This window comes from Phocoena sinus, chromosome 17 (genome assembly GCF_008692025.1).
Source record: "Phocoena sinus isolate mPhoSin1 chromosome 17, mPhoSin1.pri, whole genome shotgun sequence".
Classification (NCBI taxonomy): Eukaryota; Metazoa; Chordata; class Mammalia; order Artiodactyla; family Phocoenidae; genus Phocoena; species Phocoena sinus.
The window spans coordinates 52,341,782-52,359,355 of NC_045779.1; the positions used below are offsets into that span (position 1 = coordinate 52,341,782).

Here is a 17,574-nt window from a genome sequence, read left to right on the forward strand (position 1 = left end):
TTCAAACCCTGTGAGCTATTTGATTGCAAGGAAGGAGAGAAAGGATCTTTCTTACTGCACCATCAAATTAGAGAAATATTGCAGTTGTTAATCGTTTTCAAATTCCAGTCCATTAAAGCTACAGTGTAGCAAAAATTTAATTTTTCAGTTATTCAAATAGCTTTGATCAGAAATGCTACTTTCAAGGAACAAGGGTGAAAATATCTCTGAAGGTGGGCCAGATAAGATTACCATGGGAGGAACTCTAGGGCCACGAGGAGGAAAGCTCTGACGCCTGCCTTTAACAGCATTCACTAGAAAGCCTGGACTGTGGGTTTTACATCATCATTTCACATCCATAATCCCAGATGCTTCCATTGCCTCTGGAGATGGAGTGACTCTCTTCCCACTCAAATCAACAGAGCAGTGGCAAGCAAAGTTTTGTGAGAAAAGGTTAGAAAACACCTCTATTAAGCATTAATTTGTTTAGGACAGTAGAAGATCGAGTCCTTCAGCATTATCCAGAGTACTTACTCTTCTGATGAACTGAGAGTTACCACATAGGAGATCTTACTTGAAGTGGCAGTTTTCAAAGAACCTGGTATATAGTGAACTGGTTTTTAAACTGTTCGCAGAGGTGACACTGGAACCACTGCAGGAGATGAGAGGGAGGCAAATGGGAGGTCTCCAGGCCTGGTGCCCTGTTCCAAACACTGCACTTTTATGAGTTTTGTGTATTGGGTTTTTTTATGTTGAAAATTTATTTTTGAGAGAGACACACCTTTTACAAAACTTAAATGCTGCTGAAATATTCCAGTCTTCTAACACAAACTTTTGAGTAGCATTTAAACCTTTTTTAATTTTAAAATTCTTTGGAATCATTGTTATAACCATTAGTTACCACAATCATTGTGATTGAGGGAGAATCAGTCACAGCAGAGAATGTCTTCCAGTGGTTTGAAAAGAATTACCTGTTATAAACATGTTGTTTATATTCTCTTTGGACCTTCCAATTGTTTTTTTTCTCCCAGGACCATTGGGAGTTTGTTGACATTCTTTCAAGATTTGATTTCTGTAAACTGCTATTTTTAATTGCCTAGGTTACTGCTTCATTGTACACATTTTGCCTGGTAAGACTGGGAATAAGTGAATTTTGTAAAAGTGCTCACTGAGCCAAAATGGAAGTCGGAACCTACCCCGCAAACTTTCAAAATCCTCAAGAGAAAAACATATTGGACCCAACCACTACTTAGGCAGGGCCTATGACAAATGCAAATCACAGACTTCCTTTTTCTCCTGCCACAAATGTCAGAAACACTTGGCATCTGAGTGTATTGCATTTTTTCCCCTTTCTGAACAGCTCAACTTGGAAAGGTCAGCATATCCCTTTGGGAAAAATCTTTTCTCGTAAATTGGAATGTTTGCACACATAACTGTAGGAAGTGTTTAACATTTGCTTTGATGGGACAGCAATTTATTCAATAGAGTAGAATTGTTCTTCTTTTTCCATCTTCCTGCCTGTTTGTACATCATAGGCACCCAAATTACGGAAAGCAACTTTGAGGCAGTTCTTTCTATGGGATCAGATCATCCTGTCCACAAAACCAGCCAACGCCTTGGGCTTCCGAAATGCAAGCTATGACCCATCTTTTGTTTACTCTGAGGGACTCATTTGTGACAGACTTTGTTCTGAGTAAAAGCAGTAATTTTCCACAATACATATCGAAACCCTGGGAAAGAAGGAGGAGGAAAAGGTGGGGGAAGGAGGCAGGGAGAAAAAGAAAAACAGAATAGCCACTGCCAGGGTCTCCTGTTTTACCTTCGCACAGATTTGTTTCCATGTGTATAACAAGTTACACTACACTGTGTCCACTGTTGCAAATGAGTTAACTTTCTTTGAATCTTCTGGTTTGAGTAAAAGAAAAGATACAGGTCATTAAGACAACAAAGCAAGTTTCTGTTTGGGATCAGCTGCCTCCAGTGTGGTAATCAACGAAATCATTTGCAGCTCACAGAGAATTCTTCTTCACCAGCGCCTATCTTGCCATCCATCTTGAACTGATGAAGAGTTCTGAGTTTATGTGGTTCTATTTGTTTCTGTAGCAACAAACGGATACCAAAAACACGCCTGTAATTTTTCTTAAAAATGCTTAATTTAGCAATGATGAAAAATAAACACAAGGAGGGAGTGTAAGGAAGATAGCAGTATCTAGGTGTTGGTCTGGGCTAGACTACAGGAAGGGACCTATGTCAGCATGGCTCATTAGTTTGGGAAGCTTCCGCTTATTCACTTCCAGAAACAGCTTCCCTTCCATTTCAGCCAAGTCCCTCTGCTACTGAGCGTGTGCTGTGTAAGAGCCCATATGTGTGCCTGAGGCACGTGTGTATCCCACGGAAGAAACAGCCTATCTGAGACAGCCCACCTCGCTCTACAACTCCATCCTGTCCCTTTGTGTCTTCTCAAGGACTTCCCTCCTTCAATTAATTCTTTCTCTCCTAGATCATCAGTTTCTTTCTCTTCATTGGCTCAATCACAAAAGCCTACAAACATTCTCTCCTCTCAATATTGAAAAATAAAACAGATCCTTGCAACGCATATCCCCTTGTAACTGCTACCCACTGCCCTACTCCCCATTCCCGGTAAAACTTCAAAAAAAATTAGCTGCACACATTGATTTCCGCTTTCTCTCTTCCATTCACTCTCCAACCCACTCCAGTCTGGCTTCCATCCCCATTTTTGCAAAGAAAATGATCTTGACAGTCACTAAGACTTTGTTGTCAAAGCCAGTGGACATCTATCTGTTCTCATGTTACTCAACTTCCTAATAGTATTTCAACACAGTTGACCATTCTCCGCTCTTGGTTTTCAGAATATTGCAGTTATCTAGTTTTCCTCCTGCCTTTGGGCTGCCTCTCTCAGGCTGTTTTGTTGGTTCTACATCCTCTACCTCTATCTAGATGTAGAAGTGCCCTTGGACTCAGTCCCTGGCCTTCTTTTCCTCTTTACACTCTCCCTGGATGATTTCATCCGTCCCATGGTTTTAAACAGTATGTAAATGCTGAAGAACCCCTGTTTTATAACCCTAGCCCTGATGACTCCTGTGATTTTTCACATTCATACATGCAATTACCCCCTTGACATTTCCACATATTTAACAGACTTCTCAAATTTATTGTCCCAAACTAGCTTCTCTTGAACTTTTCCATTCTCAGTAAAAACTATTGACCCAGATGCTCAAGTCAAAAACCTGAGTGATCCTAAATTTCTCTCTTCCTTAAACCCTACCTCCTCTCCTCCCCACATCCCATCTATCAGCAAATTGCATCAGTACTATTTTCAAGATCTGTCTTTAATTATTCAACTTAATCTCTATATCCACTTCTACCTCCAAATTGTCGTCACTCATCTGGACTATTACAGTGGTCTTCCTGCTGCCACTCCTGCCTCCGTACAATACATCCTGCACATAGCAGCCACAGAGTCAAAAAAAGAAAAAAAAAAAAGAAAAAACCCGGATTGTATCATTGTCCTGTGTAAAGTCTGTTAATATTTCTCATTGCAGTGGGAATAAATTCAAACCAACCCTACCATGGTTTACATGGCCCCATATGAACTAGCTTCTCTTCCACTTCTCCAACCACCCCCGTGCCCCTCACTCTGCTCTAGCTACGCTGGTCTCCTTGATGCCTCTCTAACATGTCAAGCCCTTTTCAGCCTCAGGGCCTTTGCCTCTGTTCTTTCTGCAAAAGTTTACCCCCCATATCTTCCCACAGCTTGCTCTTTATCATCCATTAGCACTAATGGTATTTCTTCAGACAGGTGTTCCTGGCCTTTGTCCCCATCAGTCTTGGTCAAAGCATCTCATTCCCTTGGAAGCACTTACCACTATCCAGAATTAATTTGTTCATTTGTTGGCATGTTCTGTGTCTTTCACAGACAGAATGTGAGTTCCCTGAAGGCAGAAGCCTTGTCTGTCTCCTTCGCTATTGACGACAGGCCTAGCGAAGTGCCTAACGTGTGAGCACCCAGTAAGTATTTGTTGGATGAATTCATTCAACAGCTATTTTTAGAACCCCTACAATATGCCACCTACTGTTCTAAGTGCTTGACATTTTTCTGTGAACGAAACAGAACACAGATCTCTGCCCTCAGAGACTTAGTATTTTAGTGGGGGAGATGGGCAATAAGCAAGACATAGTAAGTGACAGTACAGTACGTTTAAAGGTGATAAGTGCTGTGGAAGAAGAGTTTCTCGGTGAAAACTTAGGATATTCCCCAGTCTCTTCCACTTGTGTGTAAAGTCATTTGCTTTGCAGACCCTTGAAATCTTGGCTTCTAGAGATGAAAGATGAGATCCTGAGCAATCTACCTCTTTAAGGCTCAGCTCCATTATCTGTAAAGTAGAGTAATACCCATATCACAAGATCGGTGTGAGGAATAAAGTAATACAGATTTAATACTGTCTCATCCCTTCCCAGCCACCCACTCTCACCCTATTATTCCAAGGGGAGGACACATACGGTGAAGCATTTTCTCCCTCTCTGAACCCCCAGCATGCTTTAAAACAAAATCAGCCCAACTTTCCTGAAAATACTTAGTATATCCTTACTGAATAAATATGTGGACTAACAAGTGTATGGATAATTTCAGAGCAAACAAACAATCAAAGCTACTTGTCTTCAGAAACAATGCTTTTTAAAAGACAGAGTAGGAAGTCCTCACCTTTCTTTAATAGTTATTTTTCCCTCTTTATCATTTAATTCCATTTTTACAGATCCCTACTGTTAAAGATGGAAGGATCTGCTATCCATTTAGTCTTTCTTACCATATGTAAAAGTAAAATCACAGAGATAATTATTTTATAGGAGGATAGAACATTTATTTAAATGGAAACACTGATCTTCATTTTCATCATGCTGAAGTGTGTGGTTACAAACGATTTTCAATAAAACACTACGTAGAATAAGCAAAAATAAGTTAATACAATGTAAACCTTACATATAGTTTCATCAATTGACAGGTTTAAGAACAGACAAGCCATTTAAGACTTGGGAGCTACATCTAGTAGAAAACTGCAAACACTCAAACCTTATCAACCCCGAGTAAGACACTAAAGAGCTATCAAGACTTCTTCAAACCAATTACACAAATACATTTTTCTTTTTGGTTACAATCCCCTGCTATGCACAAGACGACTGGAATGCTGTAACAATTACACATTTTAAAACGGCAAAAAGCAAAGCAAGGAGATAACATGCCAGCCTTACAGAAGCTGTCTTGAAAGTGCAAACTTTGCATTTTCTCTACCTGCACCACTAGGATAAGTACGGGGACCTCAGACGACACAGCAAGATCGTGAGCATGCTTTCTATATCACACTGGTGGGACATGTACTGGAACCAGGTCTCCATGCCTTCGAAGATTACCTCCCGTTTTAAACAGTGAACAGGCTTCAGCTAAATATAGTGCAAATCAAATACCGAGGAGCAAAAACGACAGAATAGAGACCGCCACAGGTCGACCCGCTGCTTCTCCACCTAGCATCAGGCCACACGGGACAGACTGGCACACGGAAGTGACATCTTCTGTCTAGGGTTTGATATGACAGGTGGTGCGGCGGAGAGAGTGCAGGGCCACCATGCAGCAGCCCCGCAGCAACGCCCCGATGTTGTAGATGGGATCTGTTCCCCCCCTCTGAGTACTGAACGCCCACAGCACGGTGGGGACCACGGGGGCCGCCACGGCCAGGAGATCCACCAGGAAATTGCTGCTCCAGTACCGCCCCACGACGCCCCCGCCGCACAGCGGGACCAGGCCGTTCAGCCTTTCCTCCGCGGAGCCTGCAAAATCCAGCTCTCTCATGAGGCGGTTCCCACGTGCCTCCGGACCCACCTCGGCGGTCGGGGTCTCCACGGGAGACAAAAGGATGGCGGAGTTTGGATTTCTTGGAGTCAAATCGACCACGATGGCAGAGATGGACTCCAGGAAGCTTTCCATCGAGTCGGCCCTGGACTCATCCTCAGGGGACGTGGAGCTGGAGGGACAGGGGTCCTGGAGCTTGAGCACATGCCGGATGAGCTCGGAGACGGCAGGGCTGTAGGGCACCACGTCGGTCTGCACGGCCTGCTCTGCCACCGCACTGCCCTCTTCCTGACCCTCCAACTCCAGGACCTTTGCCCCAGGGCTGGCACGAAGCAGCTCCAGGTCGCCGGCCTCCACGGCGGCTGTCACCAGCTCATCGAACACATCTGTGCCGTGGCCTGCGCTGTGTTCCCCCAGCAGCTCGCTGTTGGCCCCCGGCTCCTCTGGGGTCAGCACCTCGGCCGTCGGGCCGGAAGCCGTGCTGAGGGCTAAGCCCTTCTCCGGGGAATCACACGGAAAGTCGAGACACAGCTCGTCCCTCAGAGAGCCACTGTGCGCCATCTCCATGCTCTGAAGTAGAGACTCCAGCTTCTTGTTTTGAATGTTTATGTCCACAAAATATTTCTGAATGCCTTTGTCCTTATCGGCCAAGCTGCTCCTCATTGTTTCGATGACCTGTTTGAGCTGTTGGATCTCCTTCCTGGCTTCCTTGAGGGCCAGCTGGGCCTCCACCCGGTGGCACTCTTCCTCAATCCAGTCCTCCCGCATTCGGGCCAGCTGGGACTTCAGCTCCACGATCTCACTCTCCCTAGAGCCAGAGGAGACAAGCCCTGCTCAGAAAAAGGCCAACTGTGAAGCGGGCAGCAAGCAATTCTGGCGCCCAGCCCAGCCCATGCTCTCCCACCGGAAACATACAGGTTAAATCAGTTTTGAAATTTTATTAGCCCTGAACTGCCCCCCTTAACTGTAAAACAGCTAAAATAATAACAGTAACTAGAATCCGAATAAAAAATGCTATTATTGTTTTTTTTTTTTTTCTTTTTGAGTGCCCGCCATATGTCTGGTATTTCACTAAGTATTTTTCAGGCATCATCCTCTATTCGATACAGACGGACCTCGCTTTACTGCACTTTACTTTATCGTGCTTCGCAGATAGTGTCTTTTTATTTTTTTTTTTTAACAAATTGAAGGTTTGTGGCAACCCTGCTTTGTCAGACGCTGGTTAGCATTTTTTAGCAATTAAGGTATTTTAAAATTAAGGTTTGTGCACTGTTTTTAGCTATAATGCTGCTGCACCCTTAGTAGACTCTAGTGTAGTGAAATAACTTTTATATGTGATGAGAAGTGAAAAAATTCATATGGCTCACTTTATTGCAATATTTGCTTTATTGCAGTGGTCTGGAACTGAACCTGCAACATCTCTGAGGTAGTCCTGTATTTAATATTGGAAATTGTTTTATTGGAACACATTAGTGTCTCTTAGCTTGCTTTTATCTCCATAGTCTACTCTTTCCTATGTCCACAAAACAACTTGTGGAAGGAAAGTCCGTATCACTTTTAATTACCTATCAAAGGCAGAAGGCAGACTGATAAGCTTTAGCAGTGCAAAACAGTTCTGATCATATACCAATGATAATTTCTTAAAAATTTATTTAAATCATAAAAAGCTACATGTTGCAAGGACTTTGTGAAATGTTGATCATTCTATCTCCTCTCAGGCAAGATGACACTGGATCCATCCTATGCTGAAGGGAACCTATTTTTTTTTTAGATCCTTCACAGGACCCTATTTCCAGATATTTGTCAAAAAATTCTTCTTTACATATAATTTCTTCATAGTCCGTGTAAATATATGTCCTCATATTCTCAGTGTTTATGAAGACCAGGTAGTCAGGATCCTGACATATTTGAAGAGATGCTGTAAGTATTGCTTCTTTAAGTTTAGGCTTGACTCTTCTCCAGTTTCACTGCCTTCCCATACCTCCCTCCCATGATTATTCAAACCCTCCCATAGATTCCTCAAATCATAAACCAAAGACTTCCAGGGCTTCCCTGGTGGCGCCGTGGTTGAGAGTCCGCCTGCCTTTGCAGGGGACACAGGATCGTGCCCTGGTCCGGGAGGATCCCACATGCCGCGGAGCGGCTGGGCCCGTGAGCCATGGCTGCTGAACCTGCGCGTCTGGAGCCTGTGCTCCGCAACGGGAGAGGCCACAGCAGTGAGAGGCCCTCGTACCGCCAAAAAAAAAAAAAAAAAAAAGCTGGACACACCCAGAAAAAGCAGAGGATCCCTTCCAACCCAGGAGGGTTCCCTGGACCCCTGAAACAGCAGGATTATAAAATAGCTCTTTTGAGAGACTGATTTAAGAAATGTGACAAAATTTAAATGAAGTCATTTGTCTTCTTTTCTTGTGTCGGTTTATATTTCATTTTATGGAAAAAGAAAATGTCCTAAACCACAGCGTGCAAGGAATGTGGATTCACCTCTCATGCAGCCGGCGCTCAGACTCCTTGAGCCTGGTCTTCAGGTGTCTCACTGTAACCTCTTTCTGCTGCAGGGGAGTCAAGTACTGCTCTGGACTTGGGGGTTTGACACCATGATTTTCACCACAGGACATGTACCTTCCAGATCGTCTGAAACAATCGAAGTAGTGACATGTTACTTTTTCTATAAAAAGAAAAGTTAAGGCACAGCTAACAGGTTGAGAAGAAATGGCAGCCGTTTGCTGGGACCTTAAACCCCAGCAGCGTGTGACCTCACTTCAGAAGGGGGACAGTAATCCACCTGCCAATCTTAGGACTGTTCAAACTGGGAAGATTGGGGGCGGGGACAGGGGAGAGGGAGATTTTCTGTGGCCTAGGGATGATCTCATATAAAACAATGCACAGTTGTCCACGGGCCTGCCTGGCATTTCAGAGTAACAGGCTATTATGTTAAAGGACAGTGAGTAGGGGCAGGTGGGAGGGCAGGAGGGAGCGAGGTGACCTCGCTTCCACACAACGTGCCACTTGCCTAAAGGTCCCGATTGTTGTTAGTTGAATTCAGATTGTTCTGACATCAGTCCCTGGTGTGAGTGTGCTGACTTCGTGGAAACCTTCCTTCTTTTGCAGGGAAAAAGGCTAGTCCAGTCTCACCAGATAGGTTTTGTAAGAGAGGCGCCCAGTGCTCTACAAAACTTCCCTTGCTGGAATCTTGGCCCCTCTTAGGCCTGGCCAAGAGTTACTGCTCTGGGCAGTACTGTGCCCAGTACTGCTTTACACAGTACTGGGCACGACGTGGTGCTCAATAAACATCTGGTGTTTGAATGAATGAGAAAACCCACGAATGGCTCTTCTCTGTTCGGAGGGAAATGCATGGGACCCTCCTACTGCCGCTGTGCCATTTTTACTGCCTAGCCAGGAACTCCTCGGACTGCGGGACCTTATTAGAAATGAAACTGTGGCTCGTGTCCTTTCTGCAGCAGCCCTTGAAGGATTAGCTGAGTGTGGGAAAGGAAAGAGAAGTGTTGTATGACAGAATAAGGCAGGGGATCAAGACTTGTATCATTAAAAAAAAATTTTTTTTAAAAGAGAAGCTTACCAAGTAGGACAAACTAAGAGTCATGAATTGGGAGATAGACGGCACTCACCTCATGACGGGGCTGCAGTCACTTCCCTTGTAGGAGCCGGAGTTGCTGCTACTGGGGGAAGAAGGCGCATAACTGGGATGGATGTTAACGGGACTCAGCTGATTCCTGCACAGCATGGACAGAAGGTCCTTCTCCCGTGGGGAGGGTGGGCTGTTGCCAGTCTTGTACAATGAAGCTCCATTGCTCCGCCCGTGGGGACCTCGACTGGGAGAGAAGCATGAAGAATGTTAGAATCCTTGGGGCTGTAGATACCCAAATGCGAACGCTCTGTTCCTTCTTAAAAGCTAGTCACCACTGAGGAAATCCAATCTATAGGGTTGAAAAGGGCAACATAATTATTAGAGCAATTGGGCTTTATGAGTCGCCTTCTTCCCACCTGCCCGATATTTTCTCTCCTGTGTCACCAGCACAGGCAACCTCTCCCTCTTCTATTCTTTCAAATAGTTTCTGACCATAGATTAAACCCAGCTGCCTGCTAAGAACACAAACCATGTAAAATACTGATTTGGTTTCGTTTCGTTCCAGAGGCCATTTTGAAGATGTGGCTTTTGTTCCAGTATACCTGTTTCTGTGTAAAAATATTCAGGTTTGGCTCACGTTGGGTGAGAAAATTAGGGTGCTTCATTTGGAGGATGGGGGAGAAGGGGTTTGCCCGTAAAGAAGAAGGAAAAAACAGGATAAATATAACCCACATAAATGTATCGTCTATAATTTTAACCAATTTTTTTCTTTTTCTTTCCATCCCCAATGACATAGCACAACCTTTATCATTTAACTGCTTAAAATGTTAGCCCCCTTTTTTTCCCTGCCTCTTGTCTTGCCCCTCCAGCAAGGAGGCCGTCCCTGTGGTGAGAGTGGCTTTTCCAATATGGAATCTGAGTATCGCTGGCCTCCTCAAAGCCATTCAGTGATTCCCCGCAGCCTCCAGAATAAAGGCCAGACCCCTTAATACAGCTCACAAGGTCTGGCCCCACCACCCCATCCAACGCACCCTCTGCTGTTCCTCCCCCTGCATTCCAGACGACGTACAGTTTCCTGATGGTCCACGCTCTCCATCATCTTTTTATTATTCTCTCTGCCTAGAATTGTTCTTCTGCTCCTACCCTGAGCCTCTGGGTACCTCCTACTTCAAGACTGACGGGAACCTACTCCAAGCAGCCTCCTCTGGACCGCTCCCTCCCTCGGCCAGTGTAGGAGCTGCTCGCCGGTGCTTTCCAACACCCTGTGCAGGCTTCACCGTGGAAATGATCACAGTGCGTCAGCACAGCACGTCGGTCTGTCTTTTCCACTAGACTAGGGCATCCTGAGGGCAGAAACACAGCCTGTGCTTTTACATCCCCACTACCTCCTGGCACATGCTAGGTTCTTCCTAAATGACTGCTAAGGGAACAAACTGGGTTGAAGTCCTGGCACTGCCACTTACTAGGAACTTAGGCAAGTAAGCCACTTAATATTGGGGGTATATGATAACTTTCACAAAGCTGATGTGCAAATAAATCAAAGAGTGGATGTTGAGTACATTGGACAAGCTGTTAAGGGCAATTCAACTGCAGGGTACTGTTTCTGGATAAACTGTCTGAACTTCCCTGTTAATCTAGTTCCATTAAATTTGATACCCCGGAGTGTAAGGAAGCATCTAGAGAATGTTGAAATTACTTTAAATAGGGTAGCACGTCTATGTCAGGAATATATCTTGCTGACATGACAAGGAAACCAAAGGGAACAAGATACTTTTCATATAGCAGGACTTATTTTTGTCAATCCCTCTTTGCAATTTTGATTACAACTGTATCCAACGGACACATCTCACTGAGAAACATGAGTGAATGTGAGTATGAGTGTGTGTGTGGGTCTATTTGGCTCCAAAATCACAATTACTTACTTAAAATCGAATACAATTTGAACTAGCAGTCAACCCAGTAAATCACATATAAATGAAACATCACCAAATTCTAAACTTAAAAAGTTCTTTCCTTTTGAAATCATCCACATGGACTCTGCCTCCTTTTTTGTGTGTAGAGGACATTTTATATGGAACAGATGGGCTGGTGGCTTTGTGACAAACCAACTTCAGCAGTTCTTTGGTGGGTGTTGGGCAGAAAAGAATATGTACTCTGGCTTGGATGTGCCTCTCTATGCTTCACTTCTGTTGGCCTGACTATTTCTTAATGTGGCTATGAGAAAGATGGAGAGTCAACCATTAAAAGTTAGGAGAAAGAGTAAGGAGCTATCCCTCATGTGGACCTGGGGAATTCTATTCTGAGTTAACCTTTGCTGAGAACCTTCTGTGACCCAAGCCTTGTTGCAGGTGCTCTATGAACATTGTTTCACTTAATTTTGACCATCATGGCAATGAGGCTTATGGCAATAAGACTGGTACAATGATCATTTCCCTTTTATATTATGTGAAGTACAGGCAGTACTCAGTTATGTGAAATAACTGAGGCTCAGGGGGGAAAAAAAACTGGTTCAAGAACTCACAGCTCCACTGGGATTTAAATCCAGGTCTCAACTCTACAGAAATGTCTCCAGGTTTATACAAATGGAATATATTGTTTGGGTCTTGTAAACAGGTATATTAGGTACTGGCTAGGTATGTGGTTATTACCTGAAGAGTTTACCACCGACTTCTTTAGTTTGATGCACGCACTAAGATGCACGATTAGTGACATACAAATTAAATGAGACGACGATTTTGTAAGAACTCATCTGCGGTACAGAAAAGAGCAAAAACTCTTCAAACTATCAAACATTACTAAGGTATAATTGAGTCTTGAAATATATTTCAGGAAATGAGTTATTAGGCTGTTTGTAATAGCTAACTTTAAAAAAAGAAACTACACGCTTTAAATTATCAGTTCTGTTACTTACTTTTAGTTTAGTTCGAATGCTAACATATGTGGGTACAAACTCATTGTGGATGATAATAAAAAACATTTGCAATGGAGAAGACAGGATTCCATGTTTGTCAAGGCCGTGCACAGGCAAATCTGATGCTACCTTCCTAGCTCCCCCCAAATCCCTTGGTCTGATGGACAAAAGAATGCAGCCCACAGAGAGGAGATAGAATTCTGGTACCCTGCCCCCTTCCTGCAAATCTTCCTGCAAAACTGGAAAGTGAGAGAAAGGGAGAAGTGAAGAAGGGATCCTCAGAAGGCGCCCAGGTGACTCTGTATTCTCCAGGCATTGCCCTTTCCTTCAGGTAACATCCTCACCCTCACCGTCACCACCACCATCACCATCACCATGCTCACCAGCACTATTATGGGCTGAATGGTGTCCTCCCCAAATTCGCAGGTGGAAGCCCTAACCCCCAGTACCTAAGAATGTGACTGTATTTGGAAACGGGGCTTTAAAAAAGGTATTTATGCTAAAATGAGGCCCTTAGGATGGGCCCTAATCCCAATTTGACTAGTGCCCTTATAGGAAGAGGAAATTTGGACACAGACAGGCACAGAGAAAAGACTAGGTGAGGAAACAGGGACAACACAGCCATCTACAAGCCAAGGAGCAAGGCCTCCACAGAAGCCAGTCCTGCTGACACCTTGATCTTGGACCTCTAGCTTCCAGAATTGTGAGAAAGTACATTTCTGTTGTTTAACGCCCCCCCCCCCCCCCCCGTCTACGGTATTTTGTTATAACAGCCTGAGCAAACTAATACGATCATATTCACCACCACCACCACCATCAGCGGCAACAGCGGCAGCATCTTGCCCATTAGTATTATTTTTATCACTATTGACTAAAACAAGCATGTAATGGCTCTTTTCCTGAGTTCTGGGCACCGTGTTAAGCATTCATATCTATCAGTTCATTTAAATCAGTGAGGTAGATGCCATTATTACCCCATTTTCCAGAACAGGAAACTGAGGCTCAGGGCCCTGTGTCTTGCACCTAATAAGCAATGGATGCTGAACTCAAGTCCAGGTCCATCTGACTCCAAATCCCGAGCTTTTTTTTTTTCTTCTTCTTACTTCTCTCTGCCTCTGATTAAGATTAGAGTTTTAGCTTTGTTGTTGTTGTTTTTAAATTAATTTATTTTTGGCTGCATTGGGTCTTCGTTGCTGTGCACGGGCTTTCTCTAGTTGCGGCGAGCGGGGGCTACTCTTCGTAGTGCGTGGGTCTCTCATTGCAGTGGCTTCTCTTGTTGCAGAGCACGGGCTCTAGGTGTGCAGGTTTCAGTAGTTGCGGCACGCGGACTCTAGAGCACAGGCTCAGTAGTTGTGGCGCACGGGCTTAGTTGCTCCGCAGCATGTGGGATCTTCCTGGACCAGGGCTCGAACCCGCGTCCCCTGCATTGGCAGGCAGATTTTAACCATTGCGCCACCAGGGAAGCCCTAGGGTTCTAGTTTAAGAAAGAGAACTCCTCAGAAATATCAGCAGAGTTGGCCTTCTCTAAGAAGAGATGGTTTGTAAATCTTTTAAGTTTTGTTTTTAAAATTGCCTGTCAAAAACATTCCTTCCAACTACCTCTGTCCTTCATTCCCCCCACCCCTTCACCACATGTTCCTGCTAGCCTTCCTCCCAGGATCTAATTCTCCACAAAGAAAATGCATTTACTACAGGAGGAACCAGCCAATTAAAAGGATCATGAGTTATTTTAAAGTTTTGCATGGTACCCGGCCCATCTAGAGGAGCTATCCTCAAGGCATGGTCCTGTAGAACACACAGATTACGTGAAACACCTGAGATGCTCCAGACCAGATATCTACTGATGGTGCTCTGTGCCTGGGTCAGATAAAAAAAGTGAACATAACGGACAGAACATTTGCCTATTTCAATTTTCTATTATGCATATATTAGTCTATGAAGCATATATCTGATTTGCACATAATTATATTTAACAACTTTATGTTTAACACATCAATTTTTCATCACTGAGAGAATTCATGGATTCCAGACTAGAATATTTTCTCTAAGTCACTCAGTATAACTGACATTACCTTGGAATTTAACCACAAACACAAATTCCTTTGAAATGCTTAACAAAATTGGCTTGCTCTTCAGGCCGTTTCTTTTTTCTTTTGCCTCTCTGTTCTTTGAGGCCTTGTACCAATGGGTATGTGCTAATTTCTTGAATGGGTGAGATAAATGGCTTATTCTCAGAGCAAGCCACGTCTGATTTGTACAGAGAATGTTTATAGTTACATCCTGTGATCCCAGAGGCACTTTATTTCCAAAATAAATGGTATTTATCGATTCTGAAGAACAATTGTGCTTCTTCACTGTGGACTTCACTCTTTAGTTACAAGTTTGTCTGGCTTCAGCTTTAACAATAAAACTCTGCACTGGGGATCTCAGGTCCCTTTATAAGTATCAGCCATATCTTCTGCTCACCTAAGAGAAGTGGGAAACATTTGTTTGCTCAGTCCTGGAAATGCAAGCTTTTAGAAACTAAACAGCTTTTCTCCAGCAAGGAACCTTAAAAATCATGTAGCCCAATCTCCTTTTTACACATTTGGACACTGCGGCCCAGGACAGTCAAGTGACAGTCACCCCTGTGTTGTGTGGCTCACTCCATCGCTTTGTTCAGGCCCCTGCCCAGAGCTCACCTCATCACAGAGTCTCCAGGAACCAGCCTATCTAGAATATACCAAACATCCTATTACCCTCCATATCCTTTCCCTGTATTTAAAAATATATCTATTATTTAAATGCATTTATTATCCTTCTTTCTCTACTAGAATGAAAATAGTTTTTCATAAGTTTTGTTTACTGCCATATCTCTAGAAACTGCCTCACAGTAGATGCTCAATAAATACGTATTGAATGAATAAATGAAGCCACTGACGGCAGCAGAGAATCCTGGGGCTGACTAGCTGTCCCGCCAAACGTGAACAGTGGCTCCCATTTCCCTCACAGACCTTCTCTCCCCCAGTCCAAACAGCACCAATGGCGAACACCTGCTCATGTTTCAAGCAATGACCTCACACTTTACCTGAATTAACTAATTTAACCCTAACAATAAACCCTACCAGGCGGCTATGACTGTAGCCCTATTTTCCAGGTGAGAAAACTGAGGTGTAGAGAAGTTGAGCAACTTGCTCAGGGCCACACAGCCTGTAGATGGTGGAGCTGGCATTCAAACCAAGGTAGCCTGGCTCCAGGGCCCTCATACTTAGCTATTCTGTTCTACTGCCTCTTTCGGTGGGTAGGGGGCACCCAGGCCTATGAATATGAACTCCAAACTTTCTTCACCCCTTCCCCACGTGAACGTTGGAGGTGGCCAGAGGGTCACTATGCTCCTTTCACAAAGACGAAAAAAGGAAGCTCAGCTAGAGGAAAGAAAGGGTGAAGTGAGAGGCTTTGCAGCTAAGAGGACAGATTCATGAAGGGGCGGCAGGGTGGGAAGTGGGAGCCGACTAGCCTGATCCTCAGATGAGCACACAGGTGGGTAAGGGAAGGAGAGAGATAGGAGGGAAGGCGCCAGGGCTGCACGAGAGGGCGTCGCGGGCGGAGGAACACAGGGCAACCACGTCGTGACCAAGGTAGGTGAGGCTGGGAAAAGTACCAACTGTGAATCACTGTAAAAACCAGCCAAGCGAAAAGCACTCACTGAATAAGCACAAAATCGGAACGCACAGTAATCCAGGTGGTTCTAGAGAAACATAAAGTACAGGTCAGTCGCCCGCGTAACGCGTCTTAACAATTACAGAGCAGGGGGCAGGAGGCGGGCCTACTTGCGTGAGAAAGAGGACCGCTTGCTTCCCGCAGCAGACATGTGGACCTCAGGCGCCGAGATGCTGCCCGTGCTGCTCGAGGAGCTAAAATCGGCTTCGCTACCTGAAAAACAAAGGGGGAGAGAAGCATGAAGGAAATGAAACCCGAGAACACGCGGGCCAGTTCCCTGCCCTCCGACGTCCCTGGCTCCCCGCGTTTGCACACGGACTCGGCAAGTGGCCGGGTTCCAGCGCTCCCAGGCTCCCAGCGTTTTCCGCAAAGCAGACGAGAGAAGGCGCAGGCATGAGGGCGTCGTTTCATAAGCACAGCTTGGGAGCACAGTGAGGCGGGTTTCATAGATGCCGGCTTCCTGAAGAGGAGCAGCGGTGACCCGGGTCGGCCCCAGTGCCCGCCTCTCCCTGTGCGCCAGCACTCCCGGGAACATCAACGTGCCGGCCCCAACGTTCAGCAGAATGAAAAGTCTGCTCGTCACCCCCAAAGAAGTTTTTCCCAGAGAGTTTATCTTTAGGCTTTGTAGTCGTCTAGCAGTACTTGAGTTTGGCACGTTAGGGTCTGGAGATAAGCAACCGTCTAGAAGCTGTCATGGGGAAAGTCTGGGCTGCAGACAACTGCTCCAACCGGCGCTATCTGATTATCCACCTTCTCTGGCTGCAGCTGCAGTTTTTCTATGAAGAACAGAACCTTAACAAATAGCAGGAACCGAACATTTCCAAAGAGAGTGAAAACAGTTCACAGTGACAGTGACAGAAGCTGTGAATGAAACTGAAATTTGAATAGTTTGGGGGGTGAGTGGAGGGGTTTATTAGTTTACAAATATCACGTTACATTTGAGCACAGACTTGAGTTCAGTGTGTAACTGGAAACATGCTGTGTGGTAGAGTAACTAATATAAATTCACTTTGAACAAAAAAAAATACATAGTTCTGAAATAGTAATAATGAAAACATTCCATGGATTGCCTGGGGAACTGCAGGGGCCATGGAAGAGGTAACAGAACAACAGGAAGAAGAGAACCAGGATTTTTTTTTTTTTTAAAGAAGAAATTCCAGATGTTTTTGGAAAAATCAATCTGATAGGTACACAATTTTATTTGACCTTGTTTCTCAACTCCTATGCCACAATTTGTGACTCTTCTGGTCTAAAACCCAGAGCCAGGTCACATTTCTGAGTTGAGGAAAATATGAATAATCTAAATCCCTTGCATTTCTAACAAGCAGTGATCAGTAATCATCATTTATTGATGATCGCAAGTCTTTACTGAGAGCACACCAGGTTCCAGGCCCTGTTCAAAATTCTTTCTATACTTTGTATCTGTTAATCTTGACAGCTTTGTAAGGCAGATATTAATCTCACTCTTCTACTATTGAGGAAACCAAAGCTGATTTACTTGTCCAAGACTTGTGGGTGATGAATCCTGTCCAGGAC

General features: G+C 44.5%; 1 protein-coding gene across 4 annotated transcripts in view; it reads right to left on the bottom strand.

Annotated features, from left to right (window-relative positions):
* Positions 1-4,837: 4,837 nt before the first annotated feature.
* Positions 4,838-17,574, bottom strand: part of SYBU (syntabulin) — a 72,388-nt gene continuing 59,651 nt past the window's right edge. For all 4 annotated transcript variants that reach the window (XM_032610500.1, XM_032610499.1, XM_032610498.1 and 1 more), the window contains 4 exons: positions 16,149-16,251; positions 9,469-9,672; positions 8,324-8,473; positions 4,838-6,650 (listed from right to left, as the gene is read on the bottom strand). In XM_032610500.1, the coding sequence (XP_032466391.1) occupies positions 5,570-6,650; positions 8,324-8,473; positions 9,469-9,672; positions 16,149-16,251 (1,538 nt within the window). In that variant the 3' untranslated portion in view covers positions 4,838-5,569. The remainder of the gene's footprint in view (positions 6,651-8,323; positions 8,474-9,468; positions 9,673-16,148; positions 16,252-17,574) is intronic.